This window comes from Kogia breviceps, chromosome 1 (assembly GCF_026419965.1).
Source record: "Kogia breviceps isolate mKogBre1 chromosome 1, mKogBre1 haplotype 1, whole genome shotgun sequence".
Lineage (NCBI taxonomy): Eukaryota > Metazoa > Chordata > Mammalia > Artiodactyla > Physeteridae > Kogia > Kogia breviceps.
This window is the reverse complement of record NC_081310.1, coordinates 28,425,354-28,438,457: the sequence shown is the minus strand read 5'-3', so window position 1 is coordinate 28,438,457 and position 13,104 is coordinate 28,425,354. Positions and strand designations below refer to the sequence as shown.

The following is a 13,104-nucleotide window of genomic DNA, read 5'->3' as shown; positions in this document are numbered from 1 at the left end:
TTTAATATTAATATTAAAAGCTTGTAGATTCTTTGGATCCCTTTTTTGGCTCCATTGTAACGATTCCGAAATGTTCCTTTACAGCTATGAAAAATAATAGTGAATGACATTTATTTTATTTTCCCCTTCCATTTTGGCTAAACATCTTAGCTAAACAAAGGAACTAAAGCTTTGATCTTATTTTCTTGTAGTTTGGTGCTTGATCACTATGTATGCAAGTAGCAAATGTAAATACAATTAGATACTCTGATATTTTATTATAGCACATTAGTTTCATAAAACCTATAAAACCATATTATGCATTTTTGCTCTTCTAGCATCTAGTGAGTCAACAGAAAGATCCAGATACAGAAGAATATCGGAAGCTCCTTTCTGAAAAGGAAGTTCAGGCTAAGCGTATTCAACAATTGACTGAAGAAATTGGAAGACTTAAAGCTGAAATTGCAAGGTATATGGAAGAAACCTTAAGTTGTATACAATTCTTGAAATCTTAAAGAAGTTTGTTTCTATTCTTTATGTGACCCCCTAAGTGCTTCCTGATTTTATAAAGAATGGAAAGTGCTGGAGCCCTTACATGTGGCTTTCCTTTTATTACTTTATAGAGCAAAGCAAGCAGTAATTTAGTTTTATGCCTTCATAAATGCATTATTTCTCAATATTTTATTACTTTTTTAAAAACTACATAGTTGGTATGAATCTAAAGCAAACTTTTTAAAATAGTCAAAATGACTTTTGCAAGTAGATTTTTCTATTCTTTTTTTTTGGTTAACATATATTCATGGATCTATTTTGAAAGTTTTTAATAAAGACAGTTTTAAATGAACTTATAGTGAAGTATTGTCTTTTAAAGATAAATATATAATATTAAAATTAATGTTTCTGCTTTACCTCTTTTAAGCTTCAGTGTCCTTTGTCCCTGTCATGGCCCCTATTAATATGTGATACTTGATAGCTTACAAATTTTTGTCATATTTATTCTCTTATTTTTTTCATAACAGTAGTCTGGCATTTTAAGTAGGAGAGATATTACTTAATTTTAAAGATGAGGAAGCTAAGATTCAGAAAGGTACCCAAGCTTATAAGGTTAGTAGCGGTTAAACCCATGTTCTTAATTCAGGTCATCTGACTTCAAGTTCTGTTCATGATAAAAATACAGGAGTTGGCAGACTATAATCCAGAGGTCTTTTGTTATACAGCTGGAAGCTAAGAATGATTTTTACATTTTTTAAGTGTTGTAAAAAAGGAGGAAGAGGAACACATAACGAACACCGTATGTGGCCTATAAAGCCTAATATAGCTTACTCAGCACACAGTAGAGTGGAAAGAGTGTAGATTTTGCTATGAGGCAGATGTGGATTAAACTCTGTGTACCAACGCAGAGTAAAAGTGTGCATGTTACTTGACCACTTGTAGCTCAGTTTTTCTCATCTCTAAAATGGGCATGTATGACATATAATAAGTAAATCAGATCTTTCTAAAGGACCACAGGTTCATAAGTTAAGGAATTATCTTTTGCAGTGTGTGTATGGTTTTCTTAGAATTTTCTAAATAAAAAACAGACTAAAGCAACACAATAAAAATGAAACTTAAAGGATTTTAAAATTTGGAAAGTTCCAAATAGTTAGTCTTTCTCCTTTACCCTATTTTTTTTGCTTAGATCAAATGCATCTTTGACTAACAACCAGAACTTAATCCAGAGTCTAAAGGAAGATTTAAATAAAGTAAGAACTGAAAAGGAAAGCATCCAGAAGGACTTAGATGCCAAAATAATTGATATTCAAGAAAAAGTTAAAACTATTACTCAAGTCAAGAAAATTGGGCGTAGGTACAAGACTCAATATGAAGAACTTAAAGCACAACAAGATAAGGTATTTTGGAGCAGTTTTCTTTTTATATATTCTTCATATATATATTATCATTTTTTGATATACACAGTTTTGATCTACACAGTTTACACAGTTTTATGTATATATTTGGATATATGGGTGGATATATGTATTTGGATATATATATAAATATTTGGATGACTTATAAAAACTTTATTCATAATTTTTAATTATTGGTTTTTAGATTCTAAACAAGGGTAAGCTTATATGTGATATCTTTATTTGGTTTAAGATTTGCTCTTGGGGCTTCCCTGGTGGCACAGTAGTTGGGAGTCCGCCTGCCAATGCAGGGGACACGGGTTCAAGCCCTGGTCCGGGAAGATCCCACATGCTGCAGAGCAGCTGGGCCCTTGCGCCATAACTACTGAGCCTGTGCTCAAGGGCCCATGCTCTGCAACAAGAGAGGCCACTGCTATGAGACGCCCGCGCACTGCAACAAACAGTAAGCCCCCGCTCACCTCAAGGAAGCCCACGCACAGCAACGAAGATCCAACACAGCCAATATATAAATTAATTAACTAATTAAATTTTTTTTTAAAGATTTGCTCTTTAGTATGTCCCAAAGTGAACTGTAAATTCATAGAGAAATAGTAGTAAATGCTAGGTATTTTAATTCAGTTTCCCAATTTCAAATATTGCTCCTTTTCAAAACTATGTTCTTGTAACTCATTGCTGATTGAAATTGTGTATATCAAAAAATACTAGTTCTTTATAATTGATCAGGTTGTGTTACAGTTTTAAATAAGTAGTCTGTGTTAACCACCTACCAAAAAGAATTTTTAAATCCTTATTTTACTTTGGATCTGAATTTTGTTTTTAATTCTCAGTGGTAAAGAACTTGTATATTGACTTTATTGTATATTTAGCACGTTAGACGAGAAAACATATAAAGAAAAAATTTCAAAATTCTTACCTCTCAGTTAACCATTGTTAGCACTTTAGTATGCTTTTGTTTACATATGAGTGATTTGTTTTTCCAAATAATTCTGTGTCAAATAATGCATCAACATTTTGATTAGCTGGTTAATACCTAGTTGTATGGAAAGCCCTAACCTGTTTAATAGCTTACTTTTGGACATTAAAGTTGTTCCATAGAAGATTTATTTATGTATTCATAAAATACATAAATAATAAAAATAAAAATAAATTTCTTTACGTACTTATGATTATTTTCTTAGATGAATTTGCAGAATTATTGAATATAAATGTGCAAGTATGTTATTACTCTTTGTCATCTTAGGTCATGGAGACCTCAGCTCAGTCTTCTGGAGACCATCAGGAACAGCATGTCTCAGTCCAGGAAATGCAAGAGCTCAAAGAAACCCTTAACCAAGCTGAAACGAAGTCAAAATCACTTGAGAGTCAGGTGGAGAATCTGCAGAAGGTATGAGCGGAAGAGTAGTGGAAGGTGTTGAAGGAATTGTTTTCTTGTTGAAAAGCTAAAGAAATACAATGGAATTTTACTCAGTCATAAAAAGGAATTTTGAAAAAAAAATGTGTTAAACACTGATACTTTCTCTTATATGGAAAAGGTATATATTTTATCCTTTTACTTTGAATGACTTACGTATGTAAATAATGCCTAATCATCTTTAAGTGTTCACTTACTTGGTTTGACCACCATTTTATATTTATACTTCCATTTAATCTAAATAAGCTATAGGGCATACAGTTATACTGATTTCGTTGAATTACATGGTGCTTGCTTTGTCTTCCTTTAAAAGACATTATCTGAAAAAGAGGTGGAAGCAAGAAGTCTCCAGGAACAAACTGTGCAGCTTCAATCTGAACTTTCACGACTTCGTCAGGACCTTCAAGATAGAACCACACAGGAGGAGCAGCTCCGACAGCAGATAACTGAAAAGGAAGAAAAAACAAGAAAGGCTATTGTAGCAGCAAAATCAAAAATTGCACATTTAGCTGGTAAGTTTCTGTATACTTTAAGATTTGAACTTGATAATGAAAGTTGGTTACTTGATACAGCCTTAAAATTAAATAGGAAAGAAAAGTAAATACTATAAAGTGACTTCTGTGTATGTGCTTTAGATATTTCGGTTTATTTAATTAGCCGCAAATTACAGCAATTTTAATTTTCAAGTGATGAGGATGTCCTTAATTTATTTATGAAATCTTTCTTAATTGTTAACTGGTAGTAGATAGTAGATAGGGAGTACAGCCATCCTTCTCCTTTACTGTGTAACTATTAATACCTTTTGATGGTGATCCTTTGGGTCCATAGTATACTGTCCAGAAACCTTCTGTAAATTCCTAGACAGCATCAGATCTTACCAGCCAAGTGAGTTTTCTGTGCCTCACTTCACTGAGGGCCCCTTTAGCCCTTCAGGCAGTATATCATGTCAAATTTATGAGGAGCCCAGTGCTACAACACTCAGGGCCTTACTGCACCTTGCTTACCAGTTTGCTAGTAGGTAAATAAAATGCCATATCAGTTGAGTTTTATTATATGCAGTTGTTTGTGTTTTTTTGCAGTACACGGGCACCTCACTGTTGTGGCCTCTCCTGTTGCGGAGCACAGACTCCGGACGCACAGGCTCAGCGGCCATGGCTCACGGGCCCAGCCGCTCTGTGGCGTTTGGGATCTTACCAGACCAGGGCACAAACCCATGTCCCCTGCATTGGCAGGCAGACTCTCAACCACTGCGCTACCAGGGAAGCGCTCCCTATATGCAGCTTTTTAAATGATCTCTAAGATAGTGCCCCTGGCAACTTATTTCATAAAAGAAGTTACTTAATTATTCTTGAGTATATGCTGTAGGTTATATGAAATGAAAATTTTATAATTCCTAATATATTAAAATATTAAAGGCCATATAAAAGGGCTCCTGCTGACTAGTTTATGGTAGATCCTTTGTCTTTTTGAGATCTTAGGAAAAGTAAAATGTTTTATTTTGGAGTATATTTTATATTGGAGTAATAAAGCAAATACAGATAGGTTTAGAACTTTACTTATTGAGATGTATATCAGAATTATTGTGGATGGTAAAGTTCAGGAATAGAATCTGATACGACTTTTGAGTACTTATTACTCACATAAATGCGTTTTATTTCCATTGTTTGATTATGATATTAATAGAATCACATGGTTACTTCTTTAGGTGTAAAAGATCAGCTAACTAAAGAAAATGAGGAGCTTAAACAAAGGAATGGAGCCTTAGATCAGCAGAAAGATGAACTGGATGTTCGTATGACTGCTCTTAAGTCCCAGTATGAAGGTCGAATTAGTCGCTTGGAAAGAGAACTCAGGGAGCATCAAGAGAGACACCTTGAGCAGAGAGATGAGCCTCAAGAACCTACTAATAAGGTAATTAGCTAGTTTGGTTTAAGTGACAAATCATTTTTGCCCTGTGCATTTTACTTGAAGATGTGATTTAGGAGCCTTTGTCAGACTGAATTTTGACTAAACCAGGTATATAGAGAGAATTAACAAGTAAAATACTCTGATGGCATTGTTTAGTGGACTCTTGTGGGATAGGCATACTAATCCATACTTTTCTTTTTATAGGTCCCAGAACAGCAGAGACAGATCACGTTGAAAACAGCTCCAACTTCTGGTGAAAGAGGAATGTGAGTTTTATTCTTTGACAATCTGTTTATAGTCTGTTCCCTGTTTTTCTTTTAAAATACAGGAAGGATCTAGTGATCTTTGGGGAGAAAAAATCTGTATTGTAAAAATATGTAACTAAAGAGCCATTTATCCTGTGCAAAACTGCATCATGTAGTTGCTGAGATTTTTTTTTTCCAGAACTCTTGTATTCAGTATACTTTCAGTCCTATCAGATAGGTAGAGCTTTGTGACAGAGAAAGTGTCTTTCATCTTTTAGTTTGTGATTGACTTCTAAGATAGGCTACTAATGTCCCCTGTGATATGATACAAGGATAAAAGCCTGAGAACAGTTGAATACTTTCTACATTGTCAGGATGCACCACTGCGGAATATTTCCTGCACAGTTTTTAATGCTTAAGTTCAAAACCTCCTCAATAAGAGTTTTGTAATATTTAGTGAACAAAAAATGTAGAACTATACTCAACTGTCTCTTTAATTTTTTTTCTAATCTGCCAAAAGTCTACCCAAAGCAGTGTTAGGAAAACAGAGTTAATAAGGTCTGAATGCATATTAAGGTCATAATTATTAGACACTCACTTCAGGAAGCATATGTGCTTTGCTTTTGATAGAGTATATACATTTTATAAGGAATATTTTTAGTAATCTTTTATGATTTATTATTCTTGCATTTTCCCCTTTGTAAGTGCCAGCACATCAGACCCACCAACAGCCAATATCAAGCCAACTCCTGTTGTGTCTACTCCAAGTAAAGTGACAGCTGCAGCTATGGCTGGGAATAAATCAACACCCAGGGCTAGTATCCGCCCAATGGTTACACCTGCAACTGTTACAAATCCTACTACTACCCCAACAGCTACAGTGATGCCCACTACACAAGTGGAATCACAAGAAGGTAAGTAAAATAATAACAGGTCTGATTGAACTGTTTACTTAGATTTATTACAAGAAGATGACAGTAACTTCAAGGATAAATGAGGCTTCCACTAAAGCTAAAGTCAGACATCATGTAAAAGTGGGCATTTAATATTTGCAGGTGTATGCCTCCTGGGATACTTGTTAATGTAGCATATTTCCTCCCTCCCTTCCTTTTTGCTTTTTGTGTTTTGAAGCTAAAGAAGGAGAGAAATACACCCCTATAAGTATATGGCTTTTCCAGGACCAAACTTTTTACCTCTATTAGCTAAGAAAGATGATGTGAAATCCACTTTAGAAAACCATATTAAATCACTGGTTCAACCCATACATCAACTTCCTCCCTGATAAACTGTCTGACCTTGTAATTGCTTTCTGCACTTTCTTCCCATGTCACTTTCTTACTCATTACAACAATTACAACCACATGTATTCAGTTGAATACATGTTTTTTTATTCTGCTAGATTGAGCTCCTCAAGGGTAGGAATTTGTTTCTCATTGTTTAATCCCTTTACCCAATCCCAAGACAGGTGTCAGTAAAAGTTACTGAATACAATTTTCTTAGATTCTTGTCTTAACAAATGTTAGAATTCAGTAAATTAAGTGTTTAAAATGTATATATGCTATGAAAGGACAGAATATTTTATTTGAACTACATTCAGTAAAATAATTATGAGATATATTACCAATTAAACTTAACAGTCATTTTATATTAGTTGAAAACAAAATGATACTTAATAAAAACTTATAATTTGACTTTGAGTTTCTTAATATCATTTTATTTGGTCATCATTTACATAGAATAATAGATGCAAAAACAGTTTATTTAATTCAACCAACAGTTTACTGCACACTCTATGTCTGTCACATAGGCAATACAAAAATGCATAATACATTACTTTTACCCTCAGTGTTTTTTGTCTAGTGAGTGGAAGAGGTATGTACGTAAATAACCATGCAAAATGTCACCTATAAGAGAATAGGGAAGGACGACAATTCCAGCTTTGGTAATAATAGAAAACTTAATATATTAAATGTTTTAATTATTTTTCAGCCATGCAGTCAGAAGGGCCTGTGGAACATGTTCCAGTTTTCGGAAGCACAAGTGGATCTGTTCGTTCTACTAGTCCTAATGTCCAGCCTTCTATCCCTCAACCCATTTTAACTGTTCAGCAACAAACACAGGCTACGGCTTTTGTGCAACCCACTCAACAGAGTCATCCTCAGATCGAGCCTACAAATCAAGAACTATCCCCAAACATAGTGGAGGTGGTTCAGAGTTCACCAGTTGAGCGGCCTTCTACTTCCACAGCAGTGTTTGGCACTGGTAAGATTAATTTTAAGATGAGATTAGAGTAGACCTGTGCATTTATAGTTTCTTGAGTATAATACATATTCTGAATGTTCTTTGTACCTACCTGTTTTCTACCAGGTATTAAAATGGATGACGATATTCCTGACATCTTATTTATGTTTACTGCTGAATTCTATTTTAGGTCACTCGTTTTTGTCATTAAGATCTTTCTTCCTTTGCAGTTATTTTTTGACTCATTTTAAAAGTGATACAGCCTGAAACTTATTTTATGTACAGTTGACCCTTGAACAACACAGGTTTGAACTTCGTGGTCCTCTTAAATGTGGATTTTTTTCAATAGTAAACACTACAGTACTATACATCCTCAGTTGGTTGAATCTGCAGACATGAAGGAATGGCTGATACGGAGGGCCAGCACCCCTAACCCCTGAGTTGTTCAAGGGTCAGCTGTAACTTAATACAAGTCCTGAGAACTCAAAGATACCTAGAAGATCAAGTAAGAATTTTCAAGTCTAAACATATAAGGAGAATTTTTTTATCCAAGGAGTCCTGGGTTTTATTAATTATAAGATGGCCCTATATAAGCTTTGTGAGTAGCAATTCTGTATCAGTACAGTCACAGTGAGTCAGATGTATTGTTATAGAAGTTGATTGGCTTTGTTAACCAAAGGTTAAGACCATTGATTCAGAGCATTAATTGCTCTTTGTTTACACATAGATTAGCAGGAACAAATTATGTTGTTCTGTCCAAATTTTTACCATGTTTTTTTTTTTAGTTAAATGACCAAGATATTTTTAAAATTAACTTTGTCTAAATTGAGTGATAATCACGCTCTAATTCAAGATTTAAATTATGTAATTTCAAAGTTTCGGCTACCCCAAGTTCTTCTTTGCCGAAGCGTACACGTGAAGAGGAAGAAGATAGCACCATAGAAGCATCAGACCAGATCTCTGACGATACAGTGGAAATGCCTCTTCCAAAGAAGTTGAAAAGTGTTACACCTGTAGGAACTGAGGTGTGTAAAGATCTTTCTGTTTACTTTTACTTCTACCGATAGACCCAAGATATTCTTTCAGTGACAGCATTATTAAGAGAATGGACCTTTTGGGATCAAAATCCAGAAAACTCTCTTATTGAACTTACTGTAAAATTTCCACTGAAAACCCAGGTATTGTTGTTGCCAACACTTTTATATTCTTTGAGTATGTTTAATTGAATTAGTTCCCATTTCAATTTTAAAAACACAGTTACAAAAATGTAGGATGAATTCCATTTCAATTTTTTTTAATTTAAAGAATAAGGAAGTTATAGTCTCATGGGAATTTTCTCTGATTGACCAAAATGGTATTCCTTTATTTTCTTTTGTTGAAGATAAGTTGTAATGAATTGTTTTATTATCAAGCATTGAGACTACTAAAGTAATTTCACTTGCATGTATTTAATTAATGTTCATAAAACCTTATTTTTTATATATCAAAGAGGAATGTGATTGTTTATATTTTATAAGTAAATATAAGTGAACACTTCTGATGTACAGCTTCATAAAATGACAGAGTTGAATTTTGTTTTATTGGGAGAACTCACTGAACAGGTGATGCTTCAACTAGTGAACTGACGTGGTTACCACACTTGTATGTCATGATTCAGGAAGAAGTTATGGCAGAAGAAAGTACTGATGGAGAGGTAGAGACTCAAGTATACAACCAAGATTCTCAAGATTCCATTGGAGAAGTAAGTAAAACACTTTAAAGTAAACAAATTATTGCTTTTAGTGAATGAAATGAGCTTTGACAAATTGAAATATTATTTGGACTTCTGTTTTCAATTTGCTGCTTTTATATTTAATGGAATATTGTTAGAATTACCAGTGCAATTTCTGCTTTACTTCTAATTATTATCCTGCCTTCTAAACTTTATTAAAGAAATGTTTTTGTTTATAGTTAGCACAGATTTTCCAAGCTAAGGTTGTCATGAGTAAAGATTACCCACTCTATTTTATTTGGAAGGATGAGCTGGTTGAGTCTTGAGTTAATCCATAAGTGCCCCATTTGGTATCCTTTGTTGCTCCCCTCTATTGCTTCCCTTACTGAATTAAAATAATCTGTGAAAGGAAACACATTTGTATACCTCTTCATCTTTTGAACTCTCATTGAGGCTTCTCCAGAGGCAGCCTAACTCATGGGAATGCATAGACCCTGAAATTACAAAGCTCTGGCTTCTGTTCCTAACTCTACCACTTAGAAGCTGTGTGACTGTAAGCAAGACATTAATTCTCTCTAAACCTCAATTTTCTCATAAGATAACATAATTTTTAGTTTTGTAGAGTACCTAAAATAGTACCTGCCACATATTAGGCACTCAAATTATTACTTTTCTTCCATTCCTCCGCCCTACAAATTGAGAGTTCATAATTTGTAGTAATTCATATTTATAGTAATATAATATTAGTTAACACAACTCATTATATGCCAAGTGTGGTTCTGAAATATTTGCATTTATTAACTGATTTAATCCTCATAAGAAATCTTGCAACAACCCTGTTTTACAGGTGTAGAAACTAATGCCCAACTAAGTCATGCCACCCAGGTTTTCATAACATTGGAGCTAAGATTTGAACTCAGGCTGTCTAGTTTCCATTTGTCTTGTTAAGCTTGAAACAGTACTTTCTGTCTGGATAAATTTTTAGGATCATTTTATTCTAAAATTATTTTATCTGTATAAAATAAAGGAATTGTTTCAGGCTAATCATAAGTAACCATAGATTGCAAGTAAATTTTAGTTTCTTAGATGCATTAATTTTGTAAGTTAATTTTTTCAGTTTTCCTTGGCTAAGAACAGAAAACTAAACCTCCAATATGAATATGTAATACTCTAAATGACATCGATTTTGTGTATATTTCAGAGTGGGTCATACCTGAAGAGCATAATAACAATTTTGAAATAAGATGTGAATTTCTATGTTATTGCCAGACTTGGTTAAATTATACTGAAATCTTTTGTGCAAAGCTTTTTCTCAAGATTGGCAAAATTGTCTGTGACTCAGAAGTGCCATTGGGCTTTCCATTTTGTCTTCTAGCACTGTCTACTTAGTGTGTGAAAGTGTAACAGTTCATTTTTCTAATTTTCTGACAACGAAGCAGATGTTCTGTGTTGCTTTTATTGAAATAAGCATGTTAGTTAGTTACGTTTTTAATTATACCATGACTTACTCATTTTTTCCATTACAGTAAACATCTTTATGAATGATTTAGTTCATAAGACATTGTTTCTGGCTTGTATAAAACAGATTTTGGACTTTCCTGGCAGTCCAGTGGTTAGGGCTCCTCACTTCCACTGCTGGGGGCATAGGTTTGATCCCTGGTCATGGAACTAAGATCCCACATGCTGCGTGGCATGGCCAAAAAAACCCAGATTTTGCTGATTGGTGAACTAAAATAAAAAGTAAACGTTTAACTTTTTATAGTAAATATCAAAAATAAAGTTAAATTGCAGTTTATTTTAGTAGCTAAAAAATGGAATTGTGAGGAAATAGATTAAGGGAAAAATTATTTTTACATCTGGTATATCTTTAATGCAGTTTAAAGGCTTAAGATAGAGTTTTGAGAGGGGGAGAAGTATCTTTGTAAAAAGACAGTTATAATTGTTTTATTTAGTGTGTTTTACACCATATTTCTGATTTGGGGAAAAATTTTTGTCTTTTTAAAAATTATATGTTGCAGTTCCATGGATAGTCTTTTTTCTGCCTTTGGTCCACACTGTTAACTAACTACGTTGGCTGTTGAGCACTTGAAATATGGCTAGTCCAAACTGACTTGTTCTTTTTTTTTTTTTTTTTTTTTTTTCTGTACACGGGCCTCTCACTGTTATGGCCTCTCCCGTTGCGGGGCACAGGCTCCGGATGTGCAGGCCCAGTGGCCATGGCTCACGGGCCCAGCCACTCCGTGGCATGTGGGATCTTCCTGGACCGGGGCACAAACCCGTGTCCCCTGCATCGGCAGGCGGACTCTCAACCACTGCGCCACCAGGGTAGCCCAAACTGACTTGTTCTTAAGTGTGAAATATGCATTGGATTTTGAAGACTTATTAAAAATTTTAAAATGTAGGATTAATAATTTTTATATAGGTTACATGTTGAAATAATTTTCAGCTATATTAAGATTATTGTTAAAATTGATCTTACCTGCTTTTTTTTTATGTGACTGCTAAAAAATTTTTTTTAAATTCCATGTGGGAAATATATTGTGGCTCACATTATACTTCTGATGGACAATACTCATCTACAGTACCATACTGGTAGATTTGACACATATATACCTGTGTGTCAACATAAAGTATTTTCTCTCTTTTTTATTGGAGTATTACCCAGTGGGATTTATAATAATTCTTCTATAGGAAGACTATAAAGAAACTCAAAGCATTTATTTTAAGTTAATTCTGCTTTCAAAACCGTATTTTTAAAAATAAAATTCTGGTAGTCCATAAGTATTCTTTAGTCTTTACTTATATCTACAGTATGTCACTGATAGTTTTAAGTATACTTGACTTTATTTATTTGTTTGTTTATTCATTTATCTTTTGCTTTTAAAGGGAGTCACCCAGGGAGATTATACACCAATGGAAGACAGTGAAGAAACCTCTCAGTCTCTACAAATAGACCTTGGACCTCTTCAATCAGATCAGCAAACAACATCATCACAAGATGGTCAAGGCAAAGGAGATGATGTCATTGTAATTGACAGTGATGATGAAGAGGAGGATGATGATGAAAATGATGGGGAACATGAGGTAAATTTGGATTTGAAATCATTTATTGTTTTAAACTGCTGGATGAAATGCCGAAATCCTTGGGAATACTAATGCACCAACCAGTAAATTCTGATTCCCCGTCACTTTAAATAGATTATTATGCTTTTCTTTTATCCTGATTAGCTATGAACTTAACATTTTGCATAGAACAAGTGATGGAAAATCTCAAATTTTTTAAATGATTACTGAGTCCTTTAGGATTTGTTAAATTTGTTAGATTAATTAAACTTAATCTTAAATCTCACTGATAAGTGCCTATAGATTTAATTGTAAGCACTGTGGTTTCTGGAAATAAAAAGGTCTTTTTTTTCTTGTGGAGCCCTTATAGTTCTTTTCTAAAGAAATTGAGGTGTCATGATAATTAAAACATTCTAAGTGAAACTTTGCATTTTATTTTGGGAGTTAATCCTATGTTGACAGCTTCTCATTTTTAGATTCTTTTATTAGTCAATGTTTTTTAAAAGCTTATAGCATAGTATAATTTCACCATTTTCTTATTCAATGCCACATTTTAAATTTAGAATTGAAGTGGACCACTTGACATTCTGTGGACGTCTGGGAGCTTTAATCTTTGAATTGATCTCATACAAATAGTTA

General features: G+C 33.8%; 1 protein-coding gene across 1 annotated transcript in view; it reads left to right on the top strand.

The window, feature by feature from the left end:
• The window catches only part of TPR (translocated promoter region, nuclear basket protein), a 66,644-nt gene that overhangs the window by 38,984 nt on the left and 14,556 nt on the right, over window positions 1-13,104 (top strand). Inside the window, exons 31-41 of the mRNA XM_059076449.2 lie at window positions 318-448; window positions 1,658-1,868; window positions 3,127-3,270; window positions 3,611-3,809; window positions 5,003-5,208; window positions 5,410-5,471; window positions 6,156-6,364; window positions 7,440-7,712; window positions 8,568-8,716; window positions 9,349-9,432; window positions 12,289-12,486. Coding sequence (XP_058932432.2) covers window positions 318-448; window positions 1,658-1,868; window positions 3,127-3,270; window positions 3,611-3,809; window positions 5,003-5,208; window positions 5,410-5,471; window positions 6,156-6,364; window positions 7,440-7,712; window positions 8,568-8,716; window positions 9,349-9,432; window positions 12,289-12,486 — 1,866 coding nt within the window. The remainder of the gene's footprint in view (window positions 1-317; window positions 449-1,657; window positions 1,869-3,126; window positions 3,271-3,610; window positions 3,810-5,002; window positions 5,209-5,409; window positions 5,472-6,155; window positions 6,365-7,439; window positions 7,713-8,567; window positions 8,717-9,348; window positions 9,433-12,288; window positions 12,487-13,104) is intronic.